We start from the raw sequence: 23,663 nt of genomic DNA on the forward strand, positions 1-23,663 counted from the left end.
AGATGTAAGAGAAGTGTGATCCTGATCTAACTATAGTTCAAGATGTCTCCATCTTCAAAAAATTAGATTACTTGGTCGAGTTGAAGAGGATGATCATCATGACAGAATGGATATTGGAGGTTTAGATATATTTTGAAGGACAATTGCAACATATAGGCCTACACATTTACAAAACTTGTGTATAAGAATATAAGTCACCAAGGCCTCCTTGTAGCACACACTGGCAACATTGCCTTCAAAACCAAGGCGTAAATTTTTTAGCCCCAACACTTCAACTAACTGGCTAGTTTTGCTAGAAGAATTAACACAAACAACCAACATTTATATGGAAAAAAAACTAATTATATTTCTTGTCATTTTTTAATGTAATTTTTATTTTTTTATTGTTTTCCAAACTCCCCCTTCTTGGAGAAGGAGGTTTTGAGCATAGGGAGATGTTGGAGGGCCTGGTTGACTAGTTGACTAGGCCTTTGAGCATCCCCATGCTCACGTAATAGACAAATCAAGTATAAAATCAGACCATGTATCTATAAATGTAGCCATGTCAAGTTATTGAAAAAGAGTTGCTCCTAGAGTCCATTAGAGAAGTTTTGAGGTAAAAAATGAGTCTCAAAACAAGAAGCGCACTATTAGCTTCAACATTAAAGAATTGATAGGATTTAAGATGATGATGTCAACCATTAGGGTAAGTAATGTTGGAGGGAAAGAAATAAAACTTTTGTTTTTCTCGTATTTTCAATTTATCTCATCTTCTCTCTTTACTTAAAGTATCAAATGTACATACTTGTGGATGTGAATTTTAATTCCTCATTCATGAGTACACACACTTCATACTTTTAAAAGTATTCAATGTGGGTGTATTGAAATATTTTAAGAAGTATAAGATCCATGCATCTTCCTTCCACTAAAGGTGAAAATATAAGTTCTGTTTTGTTTTTTTAATTTTTTTACATTTAATTACTTCATCTTTCTCTAAAGTTGATATTAAACGAGGTTATTTCACATAGACATTGAAATATTTTATTTATTGTAAAAAGTGAGAGTGGATTTTTTTACCACATCTCCTTCATACCACGTTGTAATGTCCATAACTAATCACAAGTGAAATGTTTTCACAACAATTGAGTTATAATACTTTTAATTAAAATTATCTGAACATGTATATTCATTTCTTCATTATTATCGCTGACAGTTTTTTATTTAGATAATATTTTATTTCTATTTTAAAAGAAACACGTGTCAACTCCACATTGAGCACTGATAAAATCGCACATCGACCTCATACTGGGTTGTAGAACGTGCCTCTCGAAGCAATACCATTTGCAGTGAAACAATATATTTGTGGACTACATTGTCCACGGTAAAATGATTTTTTTGTTATTAATATGTTTTTAAGTATATACCAATATTGCATAATCCTATATATTAAGATATTTTATTGATGATTCACATTGAATTTTTTTACTATTATGAATATTTTAAAATGTCACATATTAATTTATTTTTTCCGGAGAAAAAAGCGAACTTTTTATATATGAAATAGATAAAAAGTTACAAGCAGATGCTAACGCATTCAGTTGCAGTGAGGAGAAACCCCTCAGCTGAACCAGAGAAAAGTGTCTGTTCTCTGAAACTGTCCAAAGACAAACCAAAAGTCCATATCCCCTGAAGGTGGGAACAGTTCTGTTCTTTTTACAAAAATACCAAAAAACCTCGGCAAATTCTCTGCCTGAAACAGTCACCAAATACATTACTCCGACTGTATGAAAACGTGGGCCTCCATAAGAGGATAAACAGCCCATTGTTTACAAGTAATAACGCCCGAAACACTTGGGCCGAGAAGAAAAAGCGGTCTCAGCAAAAACATCAAGTTTATGTGCACAAGATACATACGTCCGTGACCAACAACGAGACTGATAAAAACAGAAACAGCGAGCGGAATTTAGACATAAGGAGGCTGGAACGACTCCTGTAGCTGATCATGATGCTTTTCAATCACTTTCCAATTGCCCACAGCCTGCTGCAGAGCATTTTTAGATAGTTTATCCGCGTCTTCATTCCGGCTCCTGTATATGTGATCAATGGAAAAGGCATTAAAAGACTGTTTTAAAAGAATAACTTCTTCAAGAAGAGGTCGCAGCATATAGTTTTGACATCTAATGGTTCCATTAACCCATTTAATCACATTTAAAGAGTCCCCAAAGATCTGGATTGCGAAGATGTGTCTGTGAATAAGCCAACAGAGGAGTAACTTGAGGGCTGACAATTCAGCGAAGTTGTTTGAACCAGTGCCAATGCCCACCGAAGCCGAGAGAGAATGAGAATCATTTAAATGAATGACTATGCCTGCCCCTGCTGTGTTGTTTTGTGAGGCTCCATCGAAATAGGCCCATGGGATGTTTGGTCTTATTTGTTCTTCCCTGTTCTGAGATTTTTTACTTGGTTCCTCCAGCTCAGGAATACTTAAAAATATGGCTGAGCTTTGAATGGCTATGGTCTCAGCTGAGAGAGATGTATCTTGAAAAATGGTTTTGTTCCTGGCTATCCAAACGCCCCAGGAGATGATGGGCGGGAGGTTCCTCAAATTCCCCCCCGAGTTCTGATTCCACCATAGATCCCAAGCTGCCATAATGGAAGCCCCTTCCCATCTAAAATGCTTCTTTAATAAGCCCTGTACCTCTTCCCACACCTTTTTAGTGAAGGGGCAGTTCAGAAACAGGTGGTGGATGGTCTCTAAATCGTTTTTGCACAGCGGACATCTGCCAGGACCTTGCATGTATCTAGCTTGTAAGATATCCCAAGTTGGGGCCTTCTTCTTCAGAACGCACCAAAAAAACAATCTGGATTTTTTTGGACATTTAAGCTTCCACAGGAGCTTTGCCCACCAAGCAGGATCTTCCCAACCTTTCTTTGTCATTAAAAAACTATACCCTGCTTTTGGGACATAAGAGCCTGAGTCAGCATGGGCCCAGACCAGCTGATCAGGTCTATCTTTTATCCTTACATTGGATCTTGACAGTTCCTGAATAAAGATTTGCCACTCATCCCACCATACAGGGTCTAGATCGAGGTCTTCACCAGTTTTCCAAGCTTGCCCCCATATGGAGGAGTGACCAATTTTCTCTATCTGGTGCAGATGAAGAATATCTTTTGAATCCAGATGTCTAATGAGGCCCGGAGATAAAGCATAACGCTCATTGCATCCCACCCAAGGGTCCCTGCCTATTTTAACATTTTCACCATTGCCCACCTGCCAAGACAACCCTTGTTCTATGACTTTAAAAGCTTCAGTGGTAGCTTTCCATATTACAGAGATATTCCTCCCTTTTTTGTTTGGGTCACGGATCCAATTGTCCAGAGACATTGGATCTATATACTTACGCTTTACTACTCTTGTCCAAAGGTTCTCAGATGATATGAGCCTCCACCCAGATTTGGCTGCCAAAGAGATGCTGAAGTCATTAAGATTCTTTATACCCCAGCCACCCCACTCTTTTGGCCTGGCAATCTTGTCCCAAGCAACCCAAGGAAGAACCGAGTCCTCCTTTTCCCCTGACCAAAGAAACCTGCAACAAATTCTCTTTATCTTATGAAGAGTGCCTTTTGGTATCCAGGTCAAGGCTGCCCAGAAAACTGGCATGGCCTGCAACACTGAGTTTACCAGTGTCAGCCTTCCAGCTCTAGACAGCCACTTGAAGCTCCAATGGGCTATCTTAGCTTCAATTTTAGCCACCAGCCAGTTCCAGTCTTGCTTTTTATAGGAATTTGGTTTAAGCCAGAATCCCAAATATTTGAAGGGAGAATCCATGTTGAAAATTTCAAAAGGTAAAATAGCAGTGATCTGGGAGCATTCATTCCTGCTGAAGCCTTCCATAATGAAATGGGATTTTCTGAGATTGATTTGCATTCCTGTGGCTTTCATGAACAGATCCAGGATGTTCTTTAGTTCCTTCACTTCACTCAGACTTCCATTAGTAAAAAGCAAAATATCGTCTACAAAAAGGAGATGTGAAATGAACAGATTTACAGCTACTTCCAAACCTTTAATCAAACCTGTTCTTTTTGCTTCCATAATCAGCCTGCTAAGACCCTCTGCCACTAGGAGGAAAAGCAAAGGAGAAAGGGGGCATCCCTGTCTCAGTCCCCTTTGGCCTTTGAAGAAAGGAGACGCTGCCCCATTGATTAGAACTGCAAAACTTACACTAGTGACACATCCCATTATCCAATTGATGAACTCCAACTTGAAGCCAAGATGGGTTAGCAGCATCCGGAGATAAGTCCAACAGATTCTATCATATGCTTTCGATAGATCAATTTTGATCACAGCCCCTTTCTTGATTGTCTGCCTGATACTATGGATCGTCTCCTGTGCAACCCCTATGGCTTCATGAATCTGCCTTCCATCCAAAAAACCAAATTGTTCACTTGAGATGTTATTTGACAGAATTGGTTTCAGGCGCACAGCTATAATTTTTGCTATGATTTTGTAGACACAGTTGCAGAGGGAGATAGGTCTGAAGTCTTCAAAGGAGTCAGGGTCCTCCTTTTTTGGAATGAGGGCGATAAAAGTAGCATTGAAAGGGGGAAACATCTCACCCTTCCTTCTAGATTCTTCCACTACTTCTGTTAGCTCATCACCAATTGAATCAAAGAAATGATTGAAAAGTTCAATGGTCCACCCGTCTGGACCTGGGCTTTTATCTTTTGCCATGGATTTGATTATATGCTCGACTTCTTCCTTTGTCACGGCATCCATTAAACTTTCAGCTTCCTCCTCTTCAACAAATCTGGGGAAGCATTGAGCAATTCTGATAATTTCTGCTAGGGTAATCCCTCCTTGAGCTGTAAAAAGGTTTTGGAAATGGGCTTTACCCATTCTAGAGAGGTCCCCAAAAGAGGAGGCTTCTCTACCATTTTGATCCCTTAGCTTCCAGATGGTGTTAGCATTTTTCCTGCCCTTTGCATAATTGTGAAAAAACTTTGTGTTCTCATCGCCAGCTTTCAGCCATATAGCCCTGCTTTTTTGCCTCCACTCCTCTTCCCTCTCGAGGAGGATCTTACTTCTTTGATTTTCTAACATCAGGATCTTATCCTTTGAATCCTGATTAACATACCCATCAGCCTCCGGCTCCTCAAGATCTCGTAGTTTAGCATCTATTAAGGAAAGCGCCTCATTCTGGGACACCTTCCGAGCTTTGGCCCATTCTATAGTTGCTTTTTTGAGTCTTTTTAAATTATCCCAGAAATGGGCTCCTTTGCTTTCTGATGGAGAACTGCCCGGGTGTCTCCAAGTATCCCTGAAGAGGATATTGAAGGACTCCTCCTGCAACCAAGCCGCATTAAATTTGAAAGGAGAAGCAGGTTTAGGGGGTGGCTTTTGAAACTCCAATAGGATGGGAAAATGATCAGAGTTCCCCCCTTCACCGACCCACTGCCGGAACATATGAATGTTGCTTATCAAATCTTCACTTATTAGGAACCGGTCCAGCCGCTTTGCCACTCTTCCTTCCCCTATTCTTCTGTTCCTCCATGTAGGCTTGACTTTGATTAGATTGACATCTATCAAATTATGAGAGAGGAGAGTGTTTGTAAAAAAATCCAAGAGCGGGTCTTCCCTAGCTGAAGGACCCCAGGCTTCCGCATTCCCGATAGAGAAGTTAAGGTCTCCTCCCAAGATAACACTCCTGTCTTTTACAAGGCTTTTTGAAAGAAGGTTGTTCCAGAAGGGCTCTCGACCTTGACATGGCCCGTAAATATTTAGCATCAAAAAAGAAACCCCCGTGTCAGGGGAAGAGACCTCCATACCAAGAGCATGGTCCATGCCCCAGAGACTGTTGATCATCATCCTTCCTTCTTTGACACCAATAGCCAAACCCCCCGAATGTCCAACAGCATCTATGGCATGAAATGCCCATCCTGGGAAAGAGGACCTGAGCAAAGATTCCACCTCTGGACTCCTTCCAAGGGTTTCTTGTAAGAAAAGGACGTCCGGATTGTAACGAGTAATTAACTCTTTTAAAGCCAGTTTTTTGGGCTTATTGGCTAACCCCCTACAGTTCCAGGATAGAAGGATCATTTAACAACTTGGTCAGGGGTAATTGCTGCTCTAAGCGCCCCAGTAATGGACATTTGCTTCCCATCAGCTACATCAAACTTTGCTTTGACCTGAGCTTTTGACAAATTCGATTTCCTACCCCTACCCTTTCTTTTGGAGGCTTGGGATGATGAAGGGCCTAAGCCACCTATCGGGTCAGGAGACTCAATAGACTTATCCTGCCTTTTGTCCAGAGATCTCAGATTATAATGACAGTTCATAGAGGAGGGGATCGGTTTTTGGTTACATTGAGACACATCTTCGCAATTCAAATCTATGTTGGGGATGGCATCAATAAGCTTTTCAACAGTTAAACAATCAACATTCCTACATGAGGTAAAAGCTTCGATTACAGGATTAACAATATGATCAGGGGAAAAAGAAACAGTGCCATGATCATAAAGCATACCGATATGATCCTCCATTACAGTGACGGGACCTTCTGCTAGCCGCTTCCTGGCGTCCTTCACCGGGGTCTCTTGGGCCTTTGGTTCTTCAGTCATAGGATTAGCGCCTTCTCTGACCGGCTCCTCTTTATTGCTGTTCCTCTCCTCCATAGCCGCGTCCTTCTGAGTTTCCTTAGCCCCAGAGACCTGTTCCCTCCTCATCTTTTTCTCCCTCTGCTCATCTGGTTTCTGTGGCCTTCTTCTGCGATTACCCAGAGGGCAGTCCTTTGCCAGGTGCCCGTATTCGTGGCACCTGTAGCACCGAAAAGGAAGGTGCTCATAGTCCAGAGGCTGCTCAAAAACATATTCTCCATACTCAAGTTTTATAGACTCCGCTAATCCATCCTTAGGGTTCAATCGAACTAGAATCCTTGCCATTGTTCTTTCGTAGGTATGAAGAAAAGACATATCAACTTCAAGATAAGTGCCCAGCAGGTCCCCTATGGATTTAAAAACTGATTCAACCCACAAGAACGGAGGAAGTCCAGGCGCTCTGACCCATACTGGGAACTCATCCGCCTTCTCCCTATTGGCATCAAAATTTGGCGTCCATCTCTGAAACAAGACCGGGCGGTTTCCAATAATCCAGTTCCTCTCAGCAACCCAATCTGCATCTTCTTTTTTAACGAAACTAACCATGAACCATCCCTTTACTAACAGAGCCACTCTGAAGGAATTCGACAAGGATTTTTTCCATTGGGTCTCCGCCCACTGATTCAAGGACTTACCAGATAGAGCCTTCCCTCTGATTCGACCTACAAGAGTGCATTCCGCCACAGTCAGAGCATCCTGAACTTGGACATCCATGCCGAGTACCAGATTGCCTTCAAAAGTCTTCTTCTTCAGGGAGAAGTCCTTCTTTCGGTTTGCCTCCGACTTGTCCTGACCCCGATCTAAAGCCCCTCCCAGGAGATTAGGATTTGCAGATTCTTGATTGTCCTGAGGATTCCCTCTATTACCTACAGGGATTTGGGGTGCTGTTTCTCCCCGCGCAGACTGTCTACCGGCGTCCAACACCACCTTCTCGGCTGCCCCCTGTCCTGGATTTCCAGTTTCACTTCCACTAAATAGGGTTTTCCCCACCTTCTCTAGCCTTATCGTCTCGTTCCCCTCAGAAATAAGCCCTTCTAGACTTTGGCTGGGGTTTTGAGCATGTTTTAAGGGTGAGCGTCTCACAGTATGCCGGTGACCCCTTTCTATATCCACATTCCCTGTCTTCGAAACCCCGCCAACTGATCTCCAGATGTCTTGCTTGGTCGGGACATTTATAATGTCTTCAAGCCCTCCTGATAACCTGGCTGGAGCTGAGAGGGGTTTTAACTTGCTGCCATGGAAACCTACTGTAACCTAGAGCGGGCTCTTCTCCGGAAAAAATGGTGAGAAGGTATCCTTCCCTCCTTTGATGCGCGATCCGTCCACTCCTGCCTTGACCTCTATCTGCTCGGGTTTCCTCTTGGGGTTCCACGCGCCCTCCGTAACCGGCTCCGCATTCGCATGGCTGCCAACTAACCCAAAGAACTTAACCAAGTTTTGGGCGGTTACATCTTTCCCCCAAGCTGAAAGCAAATCCTCCGGCGCCGGTTCCAGGTCAACCGACTCGTTAGACTTTACCATGGTGAAAAAACAGTAAAAAACACAGTACCTGCCACTCTACACTGCACTTAGCTGTAGCTGTCACTGCCGCTTCGGAACGGGTAAACGTCGGTTCCCCAAAACAGCTGTTGTCTCTCCGGAAAATAGCTTAACTTTGCCGTTTCGCTGTTTAGTCTTCAGCTTAGCTCTTAACAACACCATTAACAGCCAAACCCTCCACTGCCTCTGCGGTTATGGTTGAAACATGCCGTTTTCACTGAAGACCTCCAGGGTAATCAAAACGCCTTCCAAGCTGTGCCTCTTTTGCGACCAGCCCGCCTCGAAACGTCCACCAACTGTCGACCCCCGTACCGTGGCTGCCGCTTTCTGCCACAAAACACCTAGACCCTGTACAGTAGCGGCCTAGGCTAGCATCCTAGGTGACCCCAGGTCGATCCCTACTGCCTCCGCTCGCCTCCATCTCTCCTCACATATTAATTTTATATTAAGAAGGGAATGAATTACACATCTCCCTCTTATTATTCTTATTAGGAAATACTTGATATTTTTTATTTGATTTTTTAACTTTCAATTACTTATTTTCTTTGAACATTGAACTTTTTAATACATGTAACATTAAAATATTTTATTTCTATATATACATATATATGAAGTTGAATATATAACATTAAAATATTTTCTTTTAACATTTTACTACTATATATACATATATATGAAGTTGATGTGGATATATAATAAAAACAATAAAAACTATAATATTGATTACTAATACGTCTCACCATCCAACGAACATGACGAACACCATATGCAGGGTTTACGTTACAGGTTTCAATGGGCCTGTTGATTCGATCATGGTAAATTGGTTGCCGGTGAGAAGGAAGCCTCTCGCCTCTCCACAATCCTTTGCTTATGGCTTGGCTATTGCAGATTTTGCGGAGGTTAGTAGTCTAGGCAGAGGAGCCTGCATTGATGCGACCAAAGGAATTTTTGGTACAGGTTTGGTTAAGTCGTCCTCTTTTGGTCTTAATGGGAGACAAAGGCTTGACAATATTCAAGGCTTCAACGTATTATTTTCAACTTGCTCGGATTCTAGAGCGTTGTATGTACAAATGTGTAGGCAGGAAGGTTTCCTGCAATATGTTGGTCAAAATTCCTAGAAGGGATTATTATTGTGGATTATGGATAAACTACAGAGGTTTTGGAATATTGCTTCTTCCAGTCATTGACATATTACTTCTTAGACTAGTGATGGATGGATTGCTGTGTAATTCAGCTTATTGCGGGAAAGATGAAGTGTTTGCTGAATCTTCAAACAAATAAGGCAATTTGGGGTTTGGTAAGGTCTACATTCCGTTTGATGAAAGCCTCCAATCAGAGAGTCCGCTAAGGGGTGTGGAGGCCAAGGATCTTCAAAGTTTCTCCATCTCTATTAAATCACTGGCTAGAGATTGTTTGTGTTTTAAGGTAACATATAAGGATTTGGTAGCATCTATTGCCATCCACATTCAATAATATACATGTAAACTTGTGGGAGCATTCAAACTCCTCTTCTAAGGGAGGATGTTGAAGTTGGAAAGTGATCTAAAAGCCCTTGGTATTAAACATGATGCATCTATCTTCCTTACTGCAAGTTTACAAGGAGGTGCCAGGGGCAGCAGGTGTTACACAACATTTTGTCACTGTCCCTGTACTCCCCGTCTACGATCCTGGAGGACCTCTACAGTGTACCCGACATGCTTTCCTATCATGAAGAAACTCCCATTGTGTCCCTCTTCATGAGCAAAACAATTCCCTTTTGCATCATTTCCCAAAAATCTTCTGTTTATCCCAGTTTACAAGACCGGTGCTAATGACCCATGTCCTCCTCGCGCCGATATGCAAGGTTTACAACTGTCCCTAGCACTGATCGGATCGACTGAGCCCTTTCTTAGTCGCGCCGATCCTCTTTTGGAAAGTTTTTTAAATATGGAGCCGAAGCTTCCAACTCTAGAAGCTTCGTAACAGAAGTCTGGTAAATGGTTAGGCCGGATGGAGTCGAGGAGGTCAGTTTGGGCTCCTTTCCCCTATTAGGATGGAACTAATCCAAGAGATAAGGCCTTCTCCCATGAGAAGAGGAACCATCTCCCATCCATCCAAGCTATAAAAACCTTTCTTTTTTCCAAACAAAAGCTAGTTTTAGTTTGGAGTTAGAATAATCAGTAGGACATCTATAGTCTGATTTTTTCTAGTGTATGTTTGAGGGAGAATAATGTGCTTGGGTGTGATTTGAGACTAGAGGGAAAGAGGCCTTAAAATCTCTATCGTTGAGGCTGTCCATGAAGTGCTAGCAGAAGTGTGGGAACCTGGATACGTCAAAGGAGACCAACAACATCAAGGCACCAGTTGTAATCTCTTCTTGATTTATATAAATGCAACTATTGATTGATTTCCTACATGAAGTGTCATTTTACATCTTTATGGCTTAATGTTCCTTGACTTGTTAAGTAGGATGAATACAATTTGTATGTTATCACGTTTGTTGTTTGCTGTTGTTGACTTGTTTCAGGTGTTCGAAGGAACGAAACGGAAGATAACTGGAGCGAGGAAGCAAGATCGTCACCAAGCGGAATAACGTACTAAGAGGTAGGCCCTCTTATTTGATTCTACCCTAAGGAGATCTTCCATAGATTGTTTGTTTGTGGCTAGACCTTCTCTCTCAGGCTAGAGGAATTGTTTGTGTCCGCACTTAGAATTTACCTGCACCACAACATGCCCTCTTCTTCTTGACAACCCATGTCTTTCAAAGAACCCCTCAAGCCAGACCCAAATCCTCAGATTGCAAAGGAACTTTCTTGTCCCTTTTGTGGTGGAACATTCGATAAATATCCCAACATTAGAGGTGAACAAGAGCATTCATAAGAAAAGATCAACAAATTTTGAAAGTCGGGCCATTATATGTTGTTTTAATGGCTTATGGCCTTCATCATCTGCCCTTAGAGAATGGGTTTACCAGAATTGGACACAGAACATAGATCTGCTTTTTTGTTCGAAGGGTTACTTCGTGGTTTACTTTAAATATTTGGAGGACTGGAAGAAGGTCTTCAATCTGGGGGCCTGGTTTTGGGGCTGGGGAGGTCTTTCAATTCAACCATGGTTCCTAGATTTTAACCCTTCAACTATGAAGTCCCTGCCTGTTCCAGTTTGGGTTAGGCTCCCAAACTTTCCTCTTCATTGGATCATGTCAGAGATCCTAGAGGACATTGGTGACTCTATTGACAACTATATCAAAGTAGATAGTGACAAATTGGCGAAGGATTTTGTAAGTTATGTCCGTATATGCATGGAAGTGGACCTTAGCGAGGGTTTACCAGACAAAATTTTCCTGACATGGGAGGGAAAAGAGTATATCCATCCATTGGATTATGAAAATACTGCCTTTAGATGCAAAATTTGCCAAAATCTTGGGCACCTTCAGAACAAATGCCCCTCCTCAAAAGGGGTTTTTTGTAATAAGGTAGTACAGAGAAGTTACCGTGGCTAGAGAGATTCGAAGGTAGCAACATAGTCTAAAATTCTTGCAGGTCAAAAGATGAACAACTCTCAGAGTCAACATAATTCTCCCAACCCCTCAGCCTCTTAGGACAATAAGTAGTGCTCAACTGCATCGACGTAACCCCCAATAGAGGATGTTATCCTAACAAAGGACAATGAGAAAATACTTGCCATAACTATTCCAACTATCTGTGGGCAAAATCACAATCATGAGTGAGATCATTTTGATAGTGAAAAAGAGATTTCGGGTTCAACTGAAGTGGATGCAAAAATACTCTCTCAATAATTTGAAGAAACAACATTCTTCTTTGCTATGCTGGATGACCCGAATGGGTGGATTGATGTTCGTAGGAGGAAGGGTAAAAATGAAAAACCCATGAATCACCTTGATTTAAAATCTAGGTTTGTAGGAAATGTAATATCACGATGTAATCTGATTTTCTGGAATTAATAGATTTAAATTTACAAAAAAAAAGTTGATGCGAATATAAATTAGTTAACATAATATTCAAATAATTTCTTTAAATTCTGTTTAATATATATATATATATATATTTGGTAGGTAAGCACCCACGGGGGATTTGAACCAGTGAACTATCGCAAGGAGTGCCTTAACAGTGCACCTATTCACTGTCAATCCAAAGCCGCGTGGGCCCGTGTTAAAATATTTTTGAAAAGTATAAAGTTTAAACATTTTAATCATTTTTTTTTGATATGAAATTATATATGTCATGTGGACATCAAAATATTTTATTTATCATTGAGAGTGAACAAACAAATAGAGTGACCATAATGAAGTTGGAATTATTGATATTTTATAATGCTTTTAATAAAAACTAATTAAACATACATCATTTTTATTTTTATTATAACCAACAATATTTTTCTATTTAAAAAATATTTTATTGTTATTTTAAGATAAACATGTATTAACTACACATTAAATAAAAACCAAATTACAGATGGTCCTCATACCTCGTACTCAGCTGCAAAATAAGCCTTTCCAACACAACTAATTTTAATACTTAATATCATGTTAACGAGAAACTCTCAATTACTTATTTACTTAAAAATTCATCTCCTACAAAGTTAAAGTCAATTCACTTTTAATCTCTTATATATATATATATTTTCTTCTTATACAAATTATTTCCGGTAAAGTCAATTCTTATAACCTTCCACCGAGTAAATCAAAATAAACATGACTACTCAAAATGGTACATCCATGGTGATGAGGAACTTGCACTCTAAATAATTACTCTTACGCTTTATATCCCAGTCACCTTGAACCTCCAAAGCCTCTTTCCCTGACAAAGACTAACATCCCTAACTTCGCAGCAACGATTGCATTTGCATCCCTAACTTCGCAGCAACGATCACATTTGCGTTACAGAGCTTTCTGTTCTGTGTCCATGTATCATTGTGATTGTGAACTGTCGTCGAGACGGCCAAGTTTCTCTCCCATTTTGTTGTTTCAGTATTTCCCCTTTTTTTGTTATTGTAGTATTTTTGTTCTTTGATAGGTTGAATTTAGATTGGGGTTAATTTTAATGTGGTACAGTGAAACAATTTGCTTACTGTAGTAGCACTGTAAGACGATGTTGTCAGGGTTGTGTTCTGAGCTGTTATCATTCAGAGTACTATTCAAAGTCTTGAGTGGGATGTTTTTGGGATAGTTTATATTCTTATATGTGGTTCCCATTTTCAACTCCAAATTCAAATCAGTAATTTAATCAAAACTAAATTCTACACAAACCAACCAAATTCAAGTCAGTAACCTAATAAAAAACCAATTAATATATACTTCAGGGATTTACACAAACCAATTAAACCAATTAATATATACTTCACGGATTTAACATAATATTAACTTACTGTACATAAGAATATATATTATGAAACATCTCATATTTGTTTTTACAGTATGAAACATCTCAGATTTTTTTGACAGTAAAACTTACTCCGAAAGGAAACCAGCCATGAGCTCGACAGCAGCTTCTGGGCCTTCATTGAAACGGAAGGAGTCGATGGTTTCGAGGGAAGGAGACCAGTTGATCATCACCCCTCTTGGTGCGGGCAGTGAAGTGGGTCGCTCCTGCGTTTACATGACATACAAGAACAAGACCGTTATGGTAAACCCCAATTCACTTGTTTTCTTTTTGCTGTTTTTTTCTCCATATTTCAATCGGGTCTCCCCGAGTACGTGGATACAAAGTCGAAAACCATTTCTGAGACTGTCTTGTTAGGTATTCAGCAATGGTGCCCTAAAGACTGATATGTTATGTATTCAGCAATGGCGCCCTTAAAGACTGATGTTATGTTAAGTTATTCTTTATGTTCAGTAAGAGTGCCCTTGGTGGGATTGATGGACGTATTCATGAAATTTATCTCAACATAACATTCCTTGTGAAATGGACTTAAATGCTTAATATGATTCAACATAATTTGTGTAATGTGGGTTTTCAGCCGTTCATGAGATTTTACCTTTAACATAAGTCTTTGGGGAGCTCTGCCTCACATATGTTGTTGAATTTGTGATTTGACTGCACGAAACTGATGATTCATTCATGTATTTTGTATTTGAAGTTCGACTGTGGTATCCACCCTGCTTACTCTGGCATGGCTGCTTTGCCGTATTTCGATGAGATCGATCCATCGAGAATTGATGTCCTCCTTGTGACTCAGTATGTATTCAGACCCAGAATTCATTGGAGACTGATTTTTTCTACAATAATTGGTTGAATGTACGTTTTTGGGACATTGATTTCTTGGGGGTAACCTACATGGTCACGCTTTATGATGTGTGATTTTTGATATATTCTTTATCAATGAAAAGATGCATTTTCCCAAAAATAAACAGTAAAAAAAACAATATTATCCCATGCATTTTGTCTTCCTTTTCAATGCACCAAATGATCTTTGGTGTTTTAATCTACAAGTGAAAAGCTTTATGAGATTTAAGTGATCTTTTCATCTTGCATTTATTATTTTAGTGAAAGCATTCTAGTCATGTATGTATTTGGGAAAATAGGGTATTTTATATAGGATGAGCACTTTTAGTGATCACTCACATAATTGGATCAAAAGTCATAGCACCAATATGTTTATGTGGTTTAAATCTTGTTAGAGGGAAACACTCCATGGCCCCAACCAACATCGCCACTTGTGGTTTAAATCTTGTACATAAGAGAGTTTCTCACAATTGATCACTGACAATGACCCCGATGTTCTTTAAATAGAGATCATGGACCAATTACATATTAAGCCACAAATCAATAGCCAATAGTATTAAGGATAATATAAGTCATTGGATCTATGTCTAGAACATATCGTGACCATTGCATTACAATACAACTAATGTGCGCACTAAAGAAACACACTTTTACTGTCATGTCCCCAATTAATAATTTTTTTAAGGGAAATTCTCAATTTTGCAATTTTGACGAATAATAAATATTTTTGGCAATAAACTTAGGAAAATGGGTTATGAGGGCTCAATATAATTTTTGGAGAGAAAAGAAGTCCAAACTTAGGAGAAAAGAAAAATTAAAGTGCAATTGTGGAGGTTACCAAAATGGAAATCGAACCATAGGAAGAATCAAACCATGGTATCAAAGCATAGTGTGAGAGAAATCGACCCATGGTATGAGGAAGGGAAAGCAACAATAAAAGGAAGACTAAAGCCTCATTTTGATTATTCTATTTAGCATTTCATTTCAGAATTGGAGAGTTTGCTTGAGCTGCTTAGCCAAGTTAACCAGTGCTGTGTAGCACAAGGAATTTCCAAGCGGAAATTCCACCCTCGTTTCGGAGAACTTCGAGTGTCTCCCTAGTGAGGTAATTTGAGGAGTTCAATTCAGGATTTCCACAGAGCTTTATTGTAGGTATTCACCCGGTTTGCCATTCCTTGGGTGCAAAGGTAGTTCAAGTTGCTCATTGGGAAATCAACCATTGTGGATTGGAGTTCCGGTTATTTTGTAGGTGATTTTCCCAATTGATGCTGGTGATTTTGTAGAGGGTTTGTAGGGTAGAGATCAACATTATTTGTGGGCCGCAATTTCTCTTTTTGGAGCTGTGTTGGGGTTTATTGGTTATTCTTTGCGCGGGCATTGAGCAGCGGTGTTTTGCTTGGTATTGGAGCTGATTTTGGCCGGTAGTTTGAGGAAGGAATTTTGCTGGGATTTGGAGGAGTTTCTCTTTGGGGAAATTGTGAATTCTTGCAGCAGTTCGATTTCCGTAGCTCACTGGTAGACTGTGAAAAGGCCACACGCTGATTTTGGGGTTTAAGTGACTTGTGGATTTAGCGTGAGATTTTTTTGGGTTTTATGAGAGGAGTCTATGGTTAAAATTTTTGAATTCACCAGGCGATATTCGGGCCTGAAATCCTCATTCTTATAGCAAGGCAAATTGTTGGTTTAGCTGAGATTTTCGCACTAATTTGGGCATTTCGGGTCTGCTGGAATTAGCTCAAAAGTTTTATGGTTTTTATTGGTTGGGGTGTGAGGAGCCTCTCTAATTTTTCAGAAATTTTGGAGCAGTTTTGAGGGTTCATTTCATAGTTTGCCTTAAACAGCAGCAACAACAACACCAACAATTTCGGGGCAATGCGTTTGGATAGATTGAGCCATTTTAGTTGGAGATTTCACTTAGTTTCTCACCTGGGTATTGCATGCTTGCAGTAGCAAGCCCAGGTTCTATCTATTCACTCCATTGTATTCAGTTCCAACTTTAAAATCAATAAAATGGCTCAGTTTTATGGCTCTCTGACCTATTTCTATTTGTGTAAATTTGTGCTTGCATGTGTGAAAATTCTTCGCTGCAATTTAGTGCATGTTTTGATATTCATTGTATTTTCTAGTTTGGAACATTATAGTGATATCAGAGCATGTTTTTGGACTACTGTTGGGTTTGAAGGACAAATTATAACAAGGGAAAAATGCTTCCAAATCAAGAAAAACTCCTTGCCCAAAAAGTTGAAAATTATGGAAAACTTTTGCAAAGATGATAGAGCTCATGGAAGCATGGGTGTCATGAATGACAACAAATAAAAAAATGAATAGTAGATGCAAAGATGAAAAGGCAGCTAAGGACCAAGCCTTCCAGGATGAATTGGAAAAAGTCACGCCCGTTGAAAATGTAGCTATGAGAGATTCACCCCAATGGGTTGGAACAAGAGTTTGGGATTGAACGAGAGTAAGAAATTGCTATAGAATGCTTGTCATTACTTGGTGAGATTGTTGAGTTAGATGATGAGTACAATGAAAATGATGAGGCCACAATAGTTGATGATGATTCCCAAGAGGTGTGCAAAGATGATAACACACAGGTAGTCGACAGTGCAAACCGAGTCCCATTAGTTGATGAGATAAATGTTGCTCACAAGCCTACTCATGCCTATAACTTGGAAGACCAATTGAAGATGAAAATAGACAGGGTTAAGGCAACCACAAGGCATTATGATGATACACTGGTATTGGTGAAATATTATTGTTGGAGAAGTGCAGTGGCATAGGACAGTCTAGGAGGAGAGCCTTCACTTGCAAGTTTTCTGATCCTGCCTATAACTTGGAAGACCAATTGAATATGAACATAGATAGGATTAAGTCAACTACAAGGCATTATGATGATACACTGGTATTGGTGAAATATTATTGTTGGAGAAGTGCAGTGGCACATGACAGTCTAGGAGGAGAGCCTTCACTTGCAAGTTTTCTGATCCTGCCTATAACTTGGAAGACCAATTGAATATGAACATAGATAGGATTAAGTCAACTACAAGGCATTATGATGATACACTGGTATTGGTGAAATATTATTGTTGGAGAAGTGCAGTGGCACATGACAGTCTAGGAGGAGAGCCTTCACTTGCAAATTTTTTGATCCTCAGAAGGCATTGGTAGAGATGAAATCTAACTATCTACACTCCTTTTAGACAAAGATCACCTACTCATGCTTGCTGAGATATATCATGATGCGCTAGTGGGTCGAACAACTTTGTATGGAGTTGAATTGTGTACATTCTTCTATGGCAACCATCACACAAGAGGATGTTAGGGACACTCATGATTTGATAGAGGAGCCCCTTGTGATAGCAGAGCATGAGGAGCACCTAGATGAACTAGCACTTGTAGAGAGGTATGTTTCAGAGGTTTCTGATTATACACCCACGGGATGTGGATACAAATATTTCAGATGAGGATATGCCCATCTGGGATCTAGGTTCGGTTGACACGAGTGGAGTGGATGCTGGAGACCCTGGTTGGCATTGGGATTCAGGTGGGGTTTCCAATCAGTTACCAGGCATGAAGGATGACTACGACGTTGACAGGGTGATTGACCTAGTGACCAAGCACTCACGTTCCTTCACACTTCCACTGGAGTTCTAATCAGCTCTAGTGGCGAGTTGGTTTAATGGAGTATGCAAACTTCAGGAGATGTCTTGGCACATCATTCATGCATAGGGTTGCTGGGTGGCCAACATGCCTAAACAAGAGTTATTAAGATGGGATGGCATTTGTATACCACTAGACAGGTCAGTATATGGGGATGATGTTCTTCCACTGACGTATTGGATGCAGGAGCTACTAAGGCTAGGCACAGTAGTGTCATTCCCGTTAGCATGTGAGGAGCTAGGTCACTCAGGTCTACTAGGGCAGAGGAGGAGGTGTAGCCCACATCATGGTGGATTCACTAGCAGAGTAGTGGATGCATTGACGCATGTGGGATGGCCGATGATGCAGGGTGGTGCGGTAGTTGGCGTAGGTGTTCGGTGGTGCGGGGTTGCACTGTGGAGTAGGAGGAGCGATTCACAACACCTTGAGGTTTCACATGGAGTGACAGCGACTTCGTCACAAGAGGGATACCGGTTGATTCAGGATGATATGGCAGCTGGTAGTGGTGTCCAATAGTGCACAGAGGTGTGCAACTGGGTGTAGTTGTATGCCAAGGGGTGTAAAGGTGCATGTTTATATGCAGAGGAGCGCAGGGATACTTGGTTGTATGCAGTGGTGACGCTAGCCTGTGGGATTTTTGGAGCGTTACCTCCAGGGAGACCACCTAATAGGGACGACAGGCATACCCTTGGGTGTACCTCACTTAGGATCGATGGGGACATTGATGAACATCATTGGATTATATCCAGGGGGACTTGTGTGCCTGTCTCATTGCCACATTGTTTGCAGGTGTAGCAGAGTTGGGTGTTGTCTCTCGATGCATTCATCATGAGCAACAAGACGCGAGAGGCTCACTTGAGACAATTAGTTGGGACATAGAGTATCCAAAGAGAGACTTCTCAACGGTGGCATTTGTTTAGGGCACGAGATGGCAGGTACAGGCTTAGTTAGTGAGTACATGGTTTGCTGCAAAGGTAGCATGTGCTCCATCCCTAAGTTCACACTTAGGGAAGTGACCGTGAGTGAGCTGCAAGGTGCACTTTCAACAGGACAACCCGTGGTGTTATGTGAGCATGAGGTACACAGGATTATAGTCCTAATTAGCAGGAGGATGCTTAGGCTCTAGGAAGTATCTGGGTACATCATCAGGAGTTGGGATAGCAGATTCCACTGTGTGGTCTGGCAGGAGCAGAGAAGTTTGTCATACGCAGGATAAATTCTCGATGTTGGGTGCCATCCATTGGATACATACAAGGGTTAGAGACGAGGCACAAAGGGGTCCCAACAGCTAGCAACATGTCACAACAACAGGAAGTGAGGATTGGGAGTTGTGGACTTCCAGTATGGTTATGGGATCTAGGGATCCAGTTGATTGGTGGGACACTCCATTACTTAGTGAGTACAGTCAAGATAGTAGGTGATCTGGTTCATTATCAGGTTGACACATGGGGGATCACCGAGGTCTTCATCATATGGCGAGGCAGGTGGTTGTTCAGGATTGGGGCCAACCATGGAGTGATAGGGACGAACATTGCTGAGTCACCTTGACAGGTTGAACTTAGCCTCGATCATCACATATATTATGGTTGAGAGTTACAGGATAAGATGTTTTGGTACAGACATAGTAGGCAGTCAGTCATAACTAGAGTGTTGCAGGGTCAGCAGGACAGTTTCTTTCCGTGACGAGCATGGGACCCTGGCATCATAGTACTTGACAACTCAACGACCTTTAGGGATGAGCTAGCTACTATAGGGGGAGACCACTCAGATCTTCCGTGGGGCTTTAGCGACTCACTGATAGCATGGGAGACTTCCTTAGCATGGCAGGTTGGTTAACAGGAGGATACTAGGGGAAGTTCATGCGGGAGAGACTTCATCCCCACAGGGATTGTGTTGTGTCTTTAGGAGTTTACTCTTGGAGTGCATGAGGTGGACTACTCGGTAGGGCAACTTCATGGGGAGTTGGACAGAGTCCTACATTATCATGATGCTCTACTTATTGATAGTATGCAAAGGGCTTCTAGTACCTGTATCTGGTTGGACAACGAATGGAGTGTTGAAAAATGTGTAACTAGGTTCAGTGTTCATTAGTATGAAATGCATTCTTGTAAACATAAAATGAAAAAGAAATTATTATTATTATTGAAGCATGGGTTTCATGCTCAAGTTCTTTTATTTTATAGGTCAAGCACCCATTGAGTGCCTCTAGGGTTTGTCCTAGGTATAAGAATCATTGTCATATATGGAAGACCCTATGGGCACTTTGTAAATTGTAAAAGAAAAATTATTTTGTCTTAAAAGTGTCAAAATACCTCCAAGATCAAGTCAACGTAATGAGCTGTCAAGTCGGCCTACATGAAGAGCCACGTCCACCCTTGAAGAAGCCTATATATAAGAGGAGCTCGTCCTCCATTTGGATCATTCATTCATTCATCTCTCATGCGAAGAAGGCAGAAGAAAGAGGTCGAAGAAGGAAGTGCGAAGCAGAGAAGGACGAAGAAAGTCGAAGTGGTTGGGTCTCTCTACATTGTTTTGGAAGTGCGAAGTTAGGGTTTTTGCACTGAGCTAGTCTGATGTTCGATTTTTGAAGCAAGAGAGAAGGAAGACAAGCGAAGGTCTCTTAGGGCATCTTACTAGCCCTAAGACTCAAGTCAAGGCAAGCGAGGTCAAGGGGAAGGTAGTTAGAGGGAGATGAAGTCTCCTAGAGAAGCAACAACAGTTTCAGTAGTTGCTGGGGAGCAGAATTTCGGATCTACTGGGAGGTCGAAGATATTTTCAGCAGGAGGCCAAGGAAGACTCGATCTTGGAGGGTATTTGTCTGAGTCTAGGTCATGGTATTTGTCAATTGAAAGATCTGAAAGATAAGAAGAGATTTTACTGGTTTTCCCCTCAAGAGGAGGAGCTTTGGCCTTGGCTTGTAGTCTATATACTGTGTCATTGTTCTTATTGTTTTGGTAGCTATTTGATATATTGCACATTGGAATAAGAAAGATCAAAGCTAATAAGTAAAAAAGGTAACACAGACAGTTATCAAGTTAAGAGAATTAACATATACATTGCCCTATTGGATTCTCTACATGGTATCAGAGCTTTGGTTCTCTAAGGGCATCATGAAGATCTCCTCTATAGTGAAGAAGTTCATCGAAATGATTGCAAGCCATCTCAAGAAAGATATCAAAGAAGTATGGAGTCTCGTATTCTCTTCAAAGAAGGTTTCACTCAAAGAAAGGGATGAGGGACTCTTCTCAGCTCTCTCTGGGACATTCCAAGACGAAGACATCTGGGTGATTGATAGCGGTGCATCAAGGCACATGACTGGTCACTCCCACAAATTGAAGACCTTGTCAAAAGGAAAATCCACATACTCTGTGGAACTTGGAGACAACAAAAGCTATCCAGTGAAAGGCATTGGATCATCATCCATAAGGCTCGAAGATGGAAGCAACATCCACCTCAACAACATTTTGTTTGTTCCAGGTTTGCACAAAAATCTACTTTCTATTTCAAGCTTAGAAGATAAATGAGATAGAGTAGCCTTCATTGATGGTAAAGTAGTTGTATGGGCAAAAAACTCAAGCATAGAACAAGCAAAAGTGCTTGGTATCCGAGAAGGAAGGCTCTACAGATTAATATATCTCGTAAACCATGCCCTAGTTCACACTGAGATTAGTCCATGTGAACTTTGGCACCGAAGGTTTGGTCATCTACATTTCAAAATACTTCCAACTCTAAATTCCATAGTAGATGGAATACCAAATCCAAAGGAGGATCATGAAGGTGTCTGCAAAGGATGTGCATTGGACAAGAATATCAAGAAACCATTTGGAAGCAGTGCTTCACGGTCAAAAGAAATCTTGGATCTCATTCACTCTGATGTGTGTGGCCCTATGACTCCAAAATCACTTGGAGGACATCTTTATTATGTCACATTCATAGATGATCACTCAAGAAAGACCCAGGTTTAGTTAATGAAAACCGAGGACAAAGTATTTACTAAATTTCAAGAATTCAAAGCCGAACTGGAGAACCTTACAAAAAGAAGAATCAAGATACTGAGATCTGATAATGGAGGAGAATATACATCCAAAGGGATTATAAGATTCTGTAAGCAATCTGGGATTAAGAGGGAGTTGATAGTTCCATACAATCCTGAACAAAATGGAGTTGCAGAAAGAAAGAACAGATCCATTGAAGAAAGTGTAAAAGCGATGATACATGATCAAGATCTACCTAAGTTTCTGTGGGCCGAGGCAACAAAGACAACAATCTACATACAAAATCGATGTCCTCACAGATCTCTAGACAACAACTCTGAAAGAAGTGATCACTAGGAAGAAGCCATCTGTCAATCATCTCCGAATGTTTGGATATCCTGTGTATATTCATATACCAAAGGACAAAAGAAAGAAGCTGGATTCTTCCGGTGTGAAGGGCATATTTGTTGGGTATAGTAACTCGTCAAAAGCTTATAAAATCTATATGAAAGAAGGACATCACATTGAAGTTAGTCGTGATGTCATATTTGACGAAAGCACAACATTCAAGAAATCAAAAGAACTTTCTGTAGATTCTGATGATGAAAAACTTCCTATATTTGAGGAAGAAGTTGACAAGGAAGGAGAAGGATTTCACCATGAGGAAGAAGGACCTGGTGAACCTGTTCAACCCGTGGTCATTCAAGAAATAAGGAAAAGACCTAATTGGTTGAAGTCTACACTACTTGATGCAGAAGGTCATGGGGCAACTCAAGGATCATTTAGAGAAAGTAAAAGACCCAAGAGATATTCTAGGTGTGCTGCATACATGACTAAATTAATAGAAGTAGAACCATCGATCTTTGAAGAGGTTGTAGAACATCGAGAATGGAAAGATGCCATGAATGAAGAATATCAATCTATAATGAAGAATGGAGTATGGGAGATCGTACTTAGGCCTGAAGACAAATTTGTAGTTACTTCCAAATGGATCTATAAGATCAAGCATGCAACTGATGGAAGTATAGATAAGTATAAAGCAAGATTTGTGGCAAGAGGGTTCTCTCAACTTGAAGGCATCGACTATGAAGAAACATTTGCTCCAACAACAAGATATACAATGATTCGATCATTAGTATCTCTGGCAGCATCGATGGGATGGAACATCCACCAAATGGATGTCAAGATTGCGTTTCTGAATGGCACCATAGATGAAGAAGTCTACATAGAACAACCCTTGGGATTTGAAATCAAAGATAGGAAGGAATATGTTTGCAGATTAAAGAAAGAATTATATGGCCTCAAGCAAGCACCAAGGGCATGGTATGCTAGGATGGATGCATACCTACAAAGATTAGGCTTCACGAAAAGTTCTGCTGATTCAAACCTCTATGTTAAGGTTGTAAACAATGAATGAGTAATTATTCTTTTATATGTAGATGATCTTCTCTTGACAGGTGTAGAAGGTCGAATTGAAGAATGTAAGAAACAATTGGCAGCGAAATTTGACATGAAGGATTTTGGGCTGATGCACTACTATCTGGGACTAGAAGTCTGGCAGGAACCTAATGAAGTCTACTTAGGTCAAGGAAAGTATGTGATCGAGATACTAAAGAAGTTCGACATGATGGAC

At 40.7% G+C, this 23,663-nt stretch overlaps 1 protein-coding gene across 2 annotated transcripts in view; it reads left to right on the plus strand.

The window, feature by feature from the left end:
* Positions 1-12,975: 12,975 nt before the first annotated feature.
* Positions 12,976-23,663, plus strand: part of LOC149254461 (cleavage and polyadenylation specificity factor subunit 3-I-like) — a 94,309-nt gene continuing 83,621 nt past the window's right edge. The window contains exons 1-2 of one of the 2 annotated variants that reach the window (XM_089460166.1): positions 12,976-13,796; positions 14,251-14,348. In XM_089460166.1, coding sequence (XP_089316292.1) covers positions 13,644-13,796; positions 14,251-14,348 — 251 coding nt within the window. In that variant the 5' untranslated portion in view covers positions 12,976-13,643. The remainder of the gene's footprint in view (positions 13,797-14,250; positions 14,349-23,663) is intronic. The other variant, XM_089460167.1, reaches the window with a different exon arrangement.

The sequence above is a fragment of the Pinus tabuliformis genome, chromosome 7 (assembly GCF_031772625.1).
Source record: "Pinus tabuliformis cultivar Carrire ecotype Pingquan chromosome 7, CPIR1, whole genome shotgun sequence".
Lineage (NCBI taxonomy): Eukaryota > Viridiplantae > Streptophyta > Pinopsida > Pinales > Pinaceae > Pinus > Pinus tabuliformis.